Raw genomic sequence first — 15,945 nt, forward strand, 5'->3', positions numbered from 1 at the left:
ATCGCTGGAATGGGGTTTTCTAGCCCTGTCTCTTCCTCTCTTTGCCTGCAGTCGGTGAAACAGGAGAGAATGCTCTTCCTGCTTTACGATTATTTTATCCAGCTTCATGAGCAACTGGAAGTCTGTTATATCATTTTAGTTTGTAAGAACATCTGCTGATAAGGTTGATTTAAAATATAAAACAATATTATTTACTGTTATTTGAACACACACACCAACCCAGTCTCACGTCACAAAATTGAATCTTTTGATTTTTGTTCCTGGACACAAATTTCCCCTTTTTTAGTGTCACTCAGCGCGACTTTTAATCTAACATATTTCAATAGGAAGTAAAAAATACACCACATTTTTCTTTCTACATAGCACACATGCTGTGTTGTTTTTTTTAATTAAATTTTTTAACTTAAAGCGCTACATTACTCAGCATTTATTCAGGAGATTTTATCCTTGTTTTTATTGTAGGCTACTAACCTGGTTCCTTCCAGTCAAAATATAGTAAATATATTCTCCTGGTTAATTGATGAGACGGTAGTTGTGCTGCGGCCATCGCTTCTAAATCATCTTTTTCTAAGAAATAACATTTTTCCATCGGCTTGGTGTGTCAGATCTTACAGTAAATACTACAGTACCCATGCCATGAGCCTCATCAACCGTTATGACCATCATTTTTAATAGTTTCTTCTTCAATTGTGAGAACGGGGGACTCGTTTTGGATATTAATTAGATTCAAATAAACAAGTTTTAATGTAATTAATTAGTGGGCGCCAGCATTACCCATGAGCCTCTCCTTGTGCTCAAACCACTGTCCAGGTAAGTTATGAGGCTCATAATTAATGATCATGTTTTGCTTAAATGTTATAATTGATGCTTTATTTGCAATTAGACTCACATGATGGCCTATGGTTTCCTCATTATGAGAAGAAAAAAAAACTTGTGAAATTAAATTTGCTAACCGGCTAGCTCAATCTAGGACGAGGAACCCCAGACTCATGTTCCCCACCTTTAACACGCCTTTTAACAGTGGAACAGGACATGGGAAAAACATGGATTTTTATTTGTTTATCTTAAGTATTTGTGAGAAAATGTGATTGTCTCACTATTGGGGTCCACATTTGTAACCAACCTCCATCTCTTCATTTCATCTCTTCTATCTCTCGTAACCTCTGTCCATCCATCTCACTATCTGTAGTTCCATCCATCTCTCCAATCTATGGATCTCCAGTCTGTATTTGTCTTCTTGTCTGTCTTATCCGTCTTTGTCTGTCTGTCTGTCTATGACCACCAAACATAGCCTTGATTCATAGACACACTAGCTGAAGACAGGGTTAGAGTTTTTATACACCGCAATCATTTTTATACTTTAACATATTGTTGGAGTAACAGTTTAGGACCCAGGACCAGTAGTGAAAAATGAAGACCAAGAGTCAGGAGTGTAATTAATTAAAGAGAAATGTACTGAAGAATAGTTGGTAGTTTCATCAGCAGAAGCAGCTTCACGTCTCACAAGGAGTTTGTTGGCCATGCCCTCCCTATCGTACATACAATTCCTCAACAGTTATACTGTTTTCCAGGTCTAACCACGTCATTACTGCAAGGTGGATTCTGATTCTGATTGACTCCCATGGTAAATCTCATCTCTTAGGATGCCCGTAATCCACATCCCATACTGCTCTTTAACACAGAAGACTGCACATACACAGATACACAGTTTCCTCAAGCTCAGAGTTGGTGAGCTCTAGTACTGAAAAGAAAAAGTTTCCCAAATCATACAAACAACAGTAATAATAATAATAATAATAATAACTTTATTTTATATAGCGCCTTTAAAGGCAACTTCTCAAAGCGCTGTACATAAGAACATAAAATCACAACAGAATATGACAATATGTGCATATATATGTATATATACATATATATATACATATATATACACATACATACACGCACACATACACATACATGTACATACACATACATACATAAACACACAAACATATATATGAAAAATAAATAGTACAAAAAGAAAATATAATACAACTAAAAACAACTTAAAATAAAATTACACAAACGCTTCCCTAAACAAGAATGTTTTTAAGCTGGATTTAAAAATGTGCAAGGAATTTTAGCAGTACAGGCAATATTCATACCAGTCTTTAGGGTTTTCAGTAAAAGAAAATATAAAATGAAATAAAAATAAATAAATAAACGTTGAATCAATGTTAAAGGATTAGTTCACTTTCAAATTAACTTTTGCTTATAATTTACTCACCCTCTTGTCATCCAAGATATCCATGTCTTTCTGTCTTCAGTCGAAAAGAAATGAAGATTTTTGATGAAAAGATTTCAGGATATTTCTCCATATAATGGAAGTCAATGGCCTCCAAACGGTTCAAGGTCCAAATGAGAGGTTCAGTACAGCTTCAAAAGGGCTTTAAACCACATCAAACGGTACCAGACGATCAATAAGGGTCTTATCTAGCCAAACGATCGGCCATTTTTAAAATAAATAAATAAAGTTTAAGTTTTATAAGCACAAATGCTCGCCTTGCTCTGTTCATTGATGCGCGCTCGTGATGTCACATTTACATTTAGTCATTTAGCAGATGCTTTTATCCAAAGCGACTTACAAATAAGAGCAATAGAAGCAGCTAGAACAGTCAAGGGCAACAGTATGCAAGTTCTGTAACACGTCTCAGTTAATCGAGCACAGAACACACAGGACAGAAGTTTTTTTGTTTATTTTTTTAATAAATAAATTAGACAGACGTCACATAAAACGCAATTACGTTGAAAAGGTCACGCTAGACGCAGGTGTAAGTACAGAGTCAGTGTTTACAGACGAGCGGAAGGAGGGCCGAATCCACATATTCAAACACCTTTGAGCCTGCGTTTGCGTGAGCTTTTCAACGAGCTGTACTGCGTTTTACAAAGACACTATACACGTTTTTGCTTCATATTCTCGAGAAAAGGAGCTTCTCCCTTACGCAATACTCGTTCCCAGAGGTTGCTTGTATCATTGATACTATTTTAATGTGATTGTCCTTTTTCACTTTAAACTTTGTATTAATAAAATGTTGTCCTTTTATGATACCCACGTTTCTGCCTACCTCATTAAGAGAGTCGAACCTGTGTGACCTAATAACAATCCTTTAGGTGAAATTCCTAGGGCGGCGTAGTCGAAATTCCTTGTGTCTGAAATCAATGTGCAATTGTAGTTCATTCGTGCCCTTTAAGCATTCTCGCTTGGTCTGACTGTGAATGCAGACGAGAAGCATGGAGTGAGAGAGAGTTGGCCTTCCGGTGTGCGGTTTCTAATTTTGCCTCATACTATTCATCTATATAAATTCTTCTATACTATTCATACTATATAAAGGGGAATAAATTACATCTTTCATCCCATCTGCTTCTGTCCTGAGGGAACCGCTTGATATCTGCTAAATATGGCACATTGCAGAACAATAAGTAGGACTACTATCCCACCATGGTTATTCTGTTTTCCATTGGTAAATATGGAAACAAAAGAAATTATAAAAAATAGAGGCATATATAAAAGCATACAACAGTATATAGAAATTCAGACTCAATTCATATATATATACAGATGCATCCAAAGATCCATTGCAGCTGTATTCATCCCAAAATATAATGATAACATCCAAACAAAGAACATCAGATCCCCTCTCAGTTTTTTTCAGTTGAAATAATGGCCATTATTTTAGCACTGCAATGGGTAGAGGAAGTTAAACCACATAAGGCAGATTCCATGTCTTCTTAATCAAGTATTCAGAGTGGAAGATCTATATGTAGACAAGATCTTTTCAATGAAATAAATCAAATGATTTTTATATTAAATCAACAAAAAAATGATATAAAATTTATTTGAGTTACGGCACATGTGGGTATTGAGGGAAATGAGAAGGTCGATACATTGGCAAAAGAAGCAAATAAACATTCAAGTTCCACTTAGCAAATCGGAGATTAGAGTCATCATTAAAGATTATATTAATAAAATGTGGCAGGATATATGGGATCGGGAGGAGAAAGGAAGACATTTATACAACATTCAGAAAGAAGTGATATTTAAAAAGCACAGCAGTCTGGGACGGCAGGAGGAAAATATAATTACAAGGTTGAGAATCGGTCCCACAAGATTAAATAGCTGCTCATATTTAACAGGACAACATCAGACAGGATTATGCTTTCATTGTGGAGAAGTGGAAAATGTAACACATGTACTTTTGACTTGTAGAAAGTATTCTGAAAAAAAGGAGAGAACTAGAGAGGGCAATGGAAAATGAATTGCATTTAAAAAATCTATTGAGTATGCCTGGATCACAATCTATAATTAAGGATTATGATATTTCTGAAAGAAACTCAGCTTGCAAATAGGATTTAGAAAATAATTTCATACAGTTTATAAAATGAGTTCACACCTCAGTCCAGAAGACGGCGCTAATGCACCTCGTTTGCAAACTGCCACAAAAAAACACTGAAGAAGAAGCAGCAGCAGAGTGTGAACGGGACTTTTATTTTGGTGTAGTGGTGTGACGTCATAAGGCTGCGCCGCGCTCAAGCATCTGTTGTGGTTCGTCTGAAGAAAGGTTCGAGGTTTGTGTTCAAGCGTTTTTAAAACGAAATAGAATTAATGATGTATTATTAAAAGTAACACTGCATTGTTTTATCGAACATTTATCAGCGTTGTGTGAGTAAAGTAACAGAATAAACTCACGAGTAACAGAAGGAGCGCCTCATTTTCCTCTTTATCGTGAATCAGTTCTAACATGAATTCAATCTCTGGCGAGTGACGAGGGAACCGGAGCTTTAGACTCTCCGAGTCAATTGAACCGACTGATTCACAACAAATGATTCAGTGATTCGAAGCGCTCTAATAGTATTTCTATCTCGATTTCTACAAATCATTAAATAACTAAACTGACTAATATATCAAGGCTCTGAATTATTATATTAATCTGTAGTGCTAGTTTTGAGTGTTTTTGTCTAATCAGATCATTTAGGTCCATTAACAATGGCTCTGACTGATGAATAGAGATATATTTTTGCTGAAATAGAATTAATGGCAATACAATATTCTTTCTCAGAAATATAACATTTTAAGACATAGTTCAGTAATACTCAAAATCTGACCATCAGAATTCAACAACCAACTAATTTATTAAACTCAAACCAATGTCTAAAAAAATAAAGCTTTTGTTTGGTGCGCTATACCCTACCTTTTAATTTATAAGTGATGCTCTTTCATTTGAAGTTAATTTTTGTTTCTTGTTTCTTTCTGTTAATTATTCTCATCTTAAACAGGACAAACACACAGAAAAGCTCCTGGAGAAGTGACTGAGATCCACATCAACATAAAGATTGAGTTTATTAAAGAGGAGAGTGAAAACATGAAGATTGAAGAAACATTGAGAGTGAAACATGGAGAAACTGAGGAACACACAGGTTGGTTTCATTCTCAAAGCTGAACTCAATCATTTGATCTTTATTAAAATCTCCAGCTCTACAGAAATTAAGGCTACCCCCCCCATACACACAAACACGCATAATTTCCCGTGATAACAAAATTAAATAAATTATTAAATAAAATGATTATTAATTATTTAAATAAACAAAGAAGGAAAATAAATAGCAACTAGTTTGCTTAATTTCTGCGAGTACTTTGCTGATGCCAGTAGGCCTACAAAAAAATACATATATGTATGTACCGATCAGGCATAACATTATGAACACCTTCCTAAAATTGTGTTGGCCCTGTTTATGCTGCCAAAACAGCCCAGACCCGTCAAGGCATGGACTCCACTAGAGCCCTGAATAGATGTTAGCATTTATCATGATGCGGCAGAAATTGAAAATTTGATAAGCTCCGTTGAAAAGTTAAAGCCTGTTTTATAAATCGCCTTTTGCAAAACAAAAAAAGAAAGAGTATAAGGCGTCTAGTCACTTGAAGAATGAACTGGCATAAATTTGGATTTAAGTTATTAGACGTTCGATATTCGCAAATTTAGGGACCATCTCTAAAGTTACATACGACATTGGTATACACATTTCACACTTCAATAGCATTTGAACTGAATGAATCACAGTATCAAAACCAACTGTAAAGTGTTCATCTAAGTGTCAGCTATGATGCACACATTTTACATATTCCGGTCAAATGCTAATGAAGTTAGAAATGTGTAGCTACCAATGTTGTATGTAACTTTAGAGATGGTCCTTGCGAATATCAAATATCCAGCGTCAAACCAACTTTATGCCAGTGAAGAACGGCCGGTAATGCTCCATGACGGCTCGTTGGCCTCTGTAATGTTGGTCGTAATTAGGGAACTAACTGCAAAATCCTGTGTCATGGGAATCTGTATTTTATCAGTGAGTATTTTATCATCAAAGCGCAGCACATGCTCTGGGTCCTCCAAAAGTATCTCCACCATCAAAATGTCGCTGCTCTTCATCTAATATAATAAATAAATGTAATGCTCTCTGGAAAAAGGCTTTTGTACTGTGGTTTTTACCTTTGGATTTCAAAAAGTTTTGAAGTTAGGGCACCAGTGGGGTTGTTAAGACAGCTCACCGATGCAGTGATAAACTGCTGTTCTCAGAGCACTGTTGGTTCGGTGAGGGCGTTCCCAACAGTGAATGCATACTCAGGCTACACTACTCTCCTGTGTTTTGCCGCGGTCGCTCCTGGGTGCTTCAGCACATTTAAAAGAGCTTTTCTTCTAAAAGAGCAGCGCGGGTGTTGGGGATGAAACGGTATGGAAATTTCACATCACGATTATAGTGACCCAAATTATCGAGGTTATCAATATTATCACGGTTTTCTTCAAATGAGATGAAAGTGTTCAAAAAGAACCGATGCACACACTTAAAACATTTCAACAAGTTTTATATTTGAAAATCAACAAACAACAAATAAATCAAGCAGCTCTATGCACTTTAAGCTAGATTATGCGGGATTTCCTTCTTTATATAGAAACGTATAAATATTAATAATTTGGTGTCAATATAATCTCGAATATTATCTCTGTAAATATATTCTCAAGCAATATTCTCATCAGTGTTCAGCAATGATGCATTTAAATCTAGCATATTTTGTGTAAGAGCCCATACAGTATCCTAGTGAAATAATGCATATCCATATTTCCATATGATCTGACAGTTTATTTGATTAAATATCAAAATGTGCATCATACCTGACACCTAAATGATCACTTTTCAGTGAGTTTTATGACTGTCATTCTCTTCAAATGCTATTGAAGTTTGAAACGTGTACGTTACCAATGTTGTATGTAACTTTAGAGACTGTCCCTAAATTCGCCAGCGTTGTGCCAGTCATATCAGATGCGCTGTGGTTCTGCTGTGTTTTTTTTAAACAATTTTCGCTGCTGAAATAGAACAAAAACAGTCAACCACTGTATGATGAGTGAATCTCCTGCGTGCATCCCACGTTTATCTCTGCTTTGAGTGTAGATTTCAGTGAGAGCGGTGCGCGCTCTGAAGAAAACTCTGGCTAATCTGAACGCCTCTGATTATGAGACATTGCATTCATAAACTCAATAGAAACACATGTGAGTGGTTATAATGCGCAACGCGATTATAACAGATGGCTTTTGAGAAGACTATAATAAGTTCAACCACCAGAGTGTCTAGTGTGCAGCCGAAATAACGCTACACTCGCAAATGGCGGTTGTTAATGTCAAGCCCTGATTATTATCCCTTAAATGTCACCCTAGTCTTTTCTGAATTTGTTCGTTCGCTTCACGTTATTATTTCCCAGACGTAGTTTTGGTATTGAGGTCAAAGTCCACTTGCCTTGCGTTCGTAGTTTTGAAGTGTTCCCCCTATTACAGCAACTTTCTTCTGGCATGTTCTGAGACAGGGTGACCATCTTCGATTAAGTTTCCCTCAGGACTTTTGTAAAAGCCAAAATATGACCACAACTCAGATTTGGTCCTTTTAGAAATCTGAAAAATCTCCCGGTGCTGTCACTGCCTTCTGCCATTTCTCCTCATTCAGAAAACAGCTCTGCGCTGTGCCTGCGTTAGACTGACTGGACAAGATTTACCGCGAGTTTTCACAATCGTGATAATCACACGCGGTTTTAATGATAATTCAATTTTATACGATATTACTAACCGTCACTAAATTTTATCGTGGTTTATCGTGAAACCAGTAATCGTTTCATCCCTAGCGGGTGTGACACTACGTCTTTTTCAAGACATCATTCCACCCATTCGTTTCTGGATGCGGCCATGATCCCTCTCGCATAAACATGTTGAGATTGCGTTCGTGGGTGATCCGTGTTCTCTCAGGGGAACGTGATCGCGTCGACGCGCTGTTCGTCTCACCTTCCTTGTGAGGGTTTGAGTGTTCAGTGCGCCTTCTAGCTGCCGGCTGCCCTCGGCGCTTCAGATGTCCGGTCGATACTATGAAACCTCAAATGAGGTTGAGTCCCTTCGCTTATACCCCGATCTAGTTTCTTTTCTGGTGCACCAGAAAAGGGGCTACTTTGGCTAATAAGCCTGGGTGACCTGAGGATTACAGTACCTCTATCACATCGCAAGCATGTTGAGACTGTGTTCGTGCGTGGGTGGTTCATGTTCTCTCATGAGAGTATGACCATGTCGGCGCGTTGTTCATCTTGCCTTTTTCATGAGGGCTTGAGTTTTCAGCGTGCCGTCTCACGGCCACGCTTACTATCTCACATGCCTGCTGGTAGCTTACAGATGGGATTGCTGGTCCTTAAAAAAGGGGGGGGGGTCTAGCGTTTCATTTGGGGCTCTAGCAGAGGACAGATGTCAATCGCTGCATCGGAGAAAGGGCTGTTATGTGTTGAAAATGATGCTGAGATTCCCACTTTAATAGTGGGTGCTCATGCTGAATCAGATTCATACTTGACAGCCATGCTTTCCCGGGTGGCTGGGGCGTAGTGCAATGTGTAAATCGCCTTGCCCGCCCCTTGCCTTTTCCCGGATGTGCATTGGAAGGCTTTGGCATTGTGGAACTATTTGGTGCCAAAATATGGAACACCAAAAGGGCCATAATCTGCATAAGTTTTCCCCTCTCTCACTACCCTCATCGGTGGGGTGGCAGTGCAACTGGCGGAAGGGGTACTCGGCGGAAGCAGGTAGTGTTGCACAGCACACTCAGACCCCACTTCGGGCAACTACCATGCCGTCCGAGTCAGGCGCCGGCTCGCTGCCCCGCTGCGGGTACGTCTGTGGTGCTGTTGGTCCTGCTTACACGGTCACTGGGAGCCGATCTTGGATCTGTGATTCTTGAACCGGTCCCTTCACAGGCTGCCATTCAGAATGCTAACGCAGAAACGCATCTTCAGGTGCATCCGTCCCGAAGATTGGTTAGCAGCGATCGACCTGAAGGATGCGTACTTTCATGTCTCGATTCTCCCTCGATGCAGGGAGACGATTCCTACGCGTTGCGTTCAAGGAACTGGCATATCAGTACAGAGTCTTACCCTTCGGGCTGTCCCTTTCGCCCCGTCTCTTCATGAAAGTCGCGGAGGCGGTCATTGCTCCATTAGAGAGCGTTGGGCACCTCAGCCGGTTGGGGTTTCGGGTCAACTGGGAAAAGGGCAAACTCTGCCCCACGCAGAGGATATCTTTTCTCGGTAAGGAGCTGGACTCGTTCGGTCTGACAGCGCGACTCACTCCGTGTTTCAGTAACACAGAGGTGCCGCCAAAACTTTGTTTCTACAGGCAGGAGTTCCCCTAGAACAAGTGTCCAGGCGGATGCCTCATCCACCGGCTGGGGGGCCACGTACAATGGGCTTGCAGTTTCAGGTCTGTGGACGGAGCCTCAGCTGCAATGGCATATCAATTGAATGGAGTTGTTAGCAGTTCGTCTTGCACTGGGCCGCTTCAAATATACCTACGCAAATATGCGTTTTCCCCAGTGAGCCTTCTCGCATAGACACTGTGCAAGGTCCGGGAGGACGAGGAGCAAGTCCTGTTGGTCGCTCCGTATTGGCCCAACCGGACTTGATTCCCGGAGCTAGTGCTCCTCTCGACAGCACCTCCATGGCCCATTCCTCTGAGGAAGGACTTCCTGACCCTATGGCACCCGCGTCCGGTTCTCTGGAAATTCCATGTCTGGTCCCAGCGGGATGCAGAGGTTCTAGGTGGCCTACCACAGGCTTCCTACAAGACGGGTTGGAGCAAAGGCTGTCTCCCTCCACCCTCAAAGTTTATGTTGCCACTATCGCTGCAGGAAAGTCCTTGGGGAAGCACAATCTGATCATCAGGTTCCTGAGGGGGGCGAGGAGACTAAATCCGCCTCAGAGTAGCTCTTCGTCTGTTACAGAGGCCAGCAGAAGGGAAAGGCTGTCTCCAAGCAGAGGCGTATGAAACCCAAGACATGCCCTGCCCGCTCGGGTTAAGAGCCCACTCCACCAGGGGTGTAGCTTCTTCCTGGGCGCTTGCTCGTGGAGCCTCGCTGACAGATATTAGAGCTGCGGGCTGGGCGACACCTAACACGTTCGCTATATTTTATAGTCTCCATGTAGAGCCGGTATCTTCCTGTGTGCTCTTCCCATAGTCAGTAACACCGAAGTGCCCGTTCTAAGTGTCGCCATTCCCTTCCCCATGGAACCGATACGTGCGCTTATATGCTCCAGTTGAGTTCCCCAGAACGGCGAACCCTGTTGAGTCCTCCGCAACCCGCGGCAGTCGGACGTGGTGGAGCGTCCAACACCAGGTCTAACACTCGTACGCATTGGTGGAACTTGTGTGAGGCTGGGTTCCATATGTCGTGACCCCCACGGCGGTCCCATCTGTGTATTCTTGTAATCTACAGACAGCTGCAATGCAGCAACTTCAGGTACGGCAAAGGAAGGACAGTCATCCTGGCATTATGTTGCCTATTCTTAATAAAAAATTTAAATTAAAAATACACTGCTGTAGGGATGTTCATTTCAGTTCATTCTCCCAACCGACAACCGCTCCTCATTATCCGATTATTAACAGTTAACTGATAAGATTATAATATTGAATTGGAATTAAATAAAAATACGATTGACAAGTGTCTGTGACCCGTTAAAAATACTTTTTTTCACGGGTTTATTTTACAGTGCAAACAGCAGCAAACAGATCAGATAAAATATACGCTACACTACACTTTTTTTTTTAAAGTTACATGTCTAAGTGATGTGGGTTAGTCTGGAGCGTAGCCTGTTGAACCAAAACCACACTACGAAAAACCTTAAGCAAGGCTTCAGATGGCACCGATGCCCCAGCAATACAGAGATAACACCTCGCCTTTCATTTGCTTTCCACCAGTCGGGAGCTTCTACTGCTGTAATTTAAAACCGCGTAGCATATTTGAAAAATGATTGCACAACCACCAAATAGGTGGCGATGTCATGTGCACTAAGTAGGTTATGTAAATCACCATTAAACAAAAGAAGAAGGAAGTAGAATGGCGTGCTTTTTCTTAGCAGTGAATCATTGATTCTTTATTGAGAAATGCTATGTGGCGCTGCTGGCATCGGAGCAAATTTCTTTTTCAGTCTTCACTTAGGGGTAAAAAGAAGGTGCTCCTCAGCTATTTCGAAGCACATTGTTATGGATAGGATATCAATGTCCCCCAAATAAACTTCTGGGCCTTCCACACTCTGTCCACCTTTTCCCCCAGTGCAACACCCTTGGGAATAGGAACTAGTTGGTTTTGATAATTTACATGTCTAAATGTTTTGTTGTCTGTTGCTTTTTGGCATTTAATTGGTGTTCCGATTTCCATTTCTCTTTTCACCTTAGACCTGACGGTACTGAGAAACGAGAGCGAAGTACTGAATGAAATGGAAGAGAAAGATCAATATAAGAATCATGAATTCATAACAAGAGAGAAAGCTTTTCGTTGCTCACAGGCTGGAAAGACATTGTCACGAAAAGGGGCTAAAAAGAAGGGAACTATAAGCAATTTCACCTGCCAACAGTGTGGAAAGAGTTTCACTACAAAAAGACACTTTGTAGACCACATGAGGATTCACACTGGTGAGAAGCCTTACACCTGCCAACAATGTGGAAAAAGTTTCAACCGAAAAGGAAACCTTAACAGGCACATGAGACTTCACACTGGAGAGAAGCCGTACACCTGCCAACAGTGTGGAAAGAGTTTCAACCGAAAAGGAAGCTTTAACATGCACATGAGAGTTCACACTGGAGAGAAGCCTTACACATGCCCTCAGTGTGGAAAGAGTTACCATCAACATGGACACCTTAAAGTCCACGAAAGAATTCACTCTGGAGAAAAGCCTTACACCTGCCAACAGTGTGGACAGTGTTTCAATCAACATGAAACCTTTAAAGTCCACATGAGACTTCACACTGGGGAGCAACTCTACACATGCCCTCAGTGTGGAAAGAGTTTCACTAAAAAGCATAACTTTTTAGGCCACATGAGGATTCACACTGGAGAGAAGCCGTTCAGCTGCCAACAATGTGGACAACGTTTCAACCGAAAAGGAAGCCTTAACCGGCACATGAGAGTTCACACTGGAGAGAAGCCGGACACATGTGTTGGGAAAAGTACTAAGTATAAAATAGCCCAGAAGTACCACATGATTATTAATGTATGAGAGAACTGGTTTCATATGTCATCAGTGTGGAATTAATTTCACAGACAGGAAACGCCTCATGTTTGAGAGACTGTATAATGTGCTACGGTCAGTGTGCGAAATCCCCGGCAAACGAAATTATTGAATAAGATTTGAATAAGTGAAAAGACAGAATAGATTTTACCGAACAATGAGGTCTCGTCCGCTTAGCACTCTGCGATTATGTCCTTTTTGCCGCGCGCACCCGATCGTGCTCGTGCGGACGTGTCGAGTATAAACAAGGCTTAAAGAAGGCTTTAAAGTGTCCGAGAAAGACTCAGAAATGGCCGTTTGCAGACACTGTTCTGCTGAATTGTCTAAAGCACCTCAAAATGCATGCCAGAGCACCCTCAGTTGATACCGTAATAATATATTGGCAAATGCTCCTGTGCATATTTGTTTCTGTAGAACGTCAAATGTATCCGTTTACAACGTGAAATAGTTGTTGATCTCTTGTATGCAATGGCCAATATGTTTTAAGTTAGTCAGACTCCACTCAATTTTTATTCAGTGTTGAGTTATACAGGCTTGCAAAACCTCTCATGAACAAACAAACAAAATTTTATTATGATTTGATTATGATACCTGTAGTCATAATTGGCCAAAGATAAGATGGCCAAAAATATATATTTTTATTTTACTTTTCTTTGTTTGTTTGTTATATTGTGCTTTGTTTGCTTAATGTCTGCTGTAATGCAAAAAAAAAAAAAATAATAATATTTTTTTTTGATCGGTATTGCGCAACGATCGAGAGATATTTCGCACATTGGTTATGGTACTAAATGTCCAGTGTCCTGTCCAGTGACTGTCAGGGGAGCAAAGAAGCCAGAGTCAAAAATATAATATAATTTTATTTTACTTTTTTTGGTTTGTTTGTTATATTGTGCTTTGTTTGCATAATGTCTGCTGTAATGCTAAAAATGTAAACAAAACCAAAAAATATTTTGATCGGTATTGCGCAACAATTGGGAGATATTTCGCACACTGGTTATGGTACTAAATGTCCAGTGTCCTGTCCAGTGTCCTGTCCAGTGACTGTAAGGGGAGCAAAGAAGCCAGAGTCAGAAATCAATTTTCAATGTATTGATTATTAAAATGAAGATCGAAAGACGTTTCACCAACAAAGGGAATTTTTTTTTTATCAGACCGGATACTTTTGATAAATGTTTGCCTTTTTTGTTTTTTATTTAACTTATTTAGAACACAAGCATTGATGTTTTACCACAGTTTTATATTAAAAAGGGATACCGTGGTAATAATTAGTTTGTCAGGATTGCACAGTAATCATACAGAAATACACCACATACAGATGTGTTCAAAATAATAGCAGTCCAACATCACTAACTAGATCAGTCACTGTTTTTGGTAGAAATTATATTCCTACATGGCAATTATTTCACTAGTCGGTGTAGTAGAGTAGAAAACCAACAGACCCAGCAGTCATGACATGCATGCTGCTGATTTAGTGTAATTGAATCATTAATTTAAAAGGCAGTGTTTAAAAACATAGCAGTGTGGAGTTCAATTAGAGATCAATTAGAGGTTATTCATTCTGTGAAGAAACTGATGTCAAACAAGTGGCAAAGGCAACAAATGTCCCGTGCATTTCTCTCTAAAAATCGGAGTAAAATGGGTCGTTCCAGTTATTGTTCAGAAGAACAGCGTACTTTGATTAAAAAGTTGATTAGAGAGGGGAAACAAATAAAGAAGTGCAGAAAATGATAGGCTGCTCAGCTAAAATGATATCAAATGCTTTAAAATCGCAACCAAAACCAGAAAGACGTGGGGAAAAACCCCCCAAAACAACCATTCGAATGGATCAAAGAATAGCCAAAATGGCAAAGATCAGCTCCAGGGAGATCACAGAAAATCTAAAGTTACTGTAACAATTAGACGATGCCTACGTGAAGCCAAGCTTTCGGCAAGAAGCCCCCGCACATGCTGAAGAGGTTACAATTTGCCAAAGAACACATTGACTGGCCTAAAGAAAAATGGCGCAATTTTGTGGACCGATGAAAGCAAGATTGTTCTTTTTTAGGTCTAGGTGCCGCAGTTTATCAGACGAATCCCAGATACTGAATTCAAGCCACAGTAGACAGTGAAGCATGGTGGCGCAAGCATCATGATATGGGGATGTTTCTCATACTATGGTGTTGGGCCTATTTATCGCATTTCAGCGATCATGGATCAGTTTGAGTACATCAGAAAATTAAAGAGGTCATGTTGCCTTATGCCGAAGAGGACATGCCCTTGAAATGGGTTTTTCAACAAGACAAATACCTCAAACACACCAGTAAGCGAGCAGCATCTTGGCTCCAGACCAACAAGATTAACGTTATGGAGTGGCCAGCCCATTAGAAAACTTGGTGACATCAAAATGCTGTTTCTGAGGCAAAACAAAGAAATGCAGAGGAAGTGTGGCGTGTAGTTCAATCGTCCTGGGCTGGAATACCTGTTCACAGATGCCAGAAGTTGGTCGACTCCATGCAAGACCGATGTGAAGCAGTTCTCAGAACCCGTGGTAGACAAGAAAGCTAAATCTTCAAGCATTTTTCAGTTTATACAGTAAATGTTTGACTTTGTAAAGGAAAATGCAGACACTGCTATTTTTTTAACAGCCTAATATTCCTTTTTCTTCACTTTCTGTAAAGTAATAACAAATGTAATGCATATTTCTTCATGTTTTGACTTAGAATAGAATGTGCAGTGTTCCTAATGCATTTGCGTGTATTGAAATAAAAGTTATTATAAGGATTTTGAGCTTTACTTTTTTTGTTTTCCCCTCTCTAATCAACTTTTTAATCAAAGTATTGTAAGGCCGCTGAAATCGCTCCAATGAACGGTAACGATAGTTTCTCCAGCTGGGTAGAATGGATTTAAAACTAATATACATCTTTAATCTGACTCCATTTATCATAGTTATCGAGTTTAGAAGAGAATGCCAATTGGTTGTTTGGTCATTTATATTTGATAGTTAGTCACACATTTAATAATTTCGTTTTAACCCTTTGTTGCAATTATATCGTTCCGTTCTGGAGATAGTTAATAATTACAGAGTAATTCAGAAAGGATCAAAATGTAACAATGTTATTAACAGTCAGGTAAATGTATAATGCCAATTACATAATCAATTCAAAGATAATTCGTACATAACATCAAATACTCTGTAGCAAAGAATAAGATAATGATACCTGACTGAATATTACGCAACACAGGGTGTCAAGACACTCCATGTTAAGGGCCAACTCCATTACAGTATGGGCCCCGAACTCATTTCTGTAACTCAGACCAGACTGAAACCTCTTTCAAATGGAAATACATGA

General features: G+C 39.8%; 1 protein-coding gene across 1 annotated transcript; it reads left to right on the forward strand.

Moving 5' to 3' along the window:
* Positions 1–9: 9 nt before the first annotated feature.
* Positions 10–14,122, forward strand: LOC307120102 (uncharacterized protein; the record flags this gene model as incomplete). The annotated part of the gene is made up of 5 exons (XM_079806968.1): positions 10–120; positions 1,643–1,728; positions 4,558–4,601; positions 5,317–5,457; positions 11,784–14,122. 5 exons carry the CDS (start codon positions 10–12, stop codon positions 12,602–12,604), a joined length of 1,203 nt encoding a protein of 400 aa, XP_079663094.1. The 3' UTR covers positions 12,605–14,122.
* Positions 14,123–15,945: the final 1,823 nt, after the last annotated feature.

The sequence above is a fragment of the Gobio gobio genome (genome assembly GCF_949357685.1).
Source record: "Gobio gobio genome assembly, chromosome: 23".
In the NCBI taxonomy this organism is placed as follows: domain Eukaryota; kingdom Metazoa; phylum Chordata; class Actinopteri; order Cypriniformes; family Gobionidae; genus Gobio; species Gobio gobio.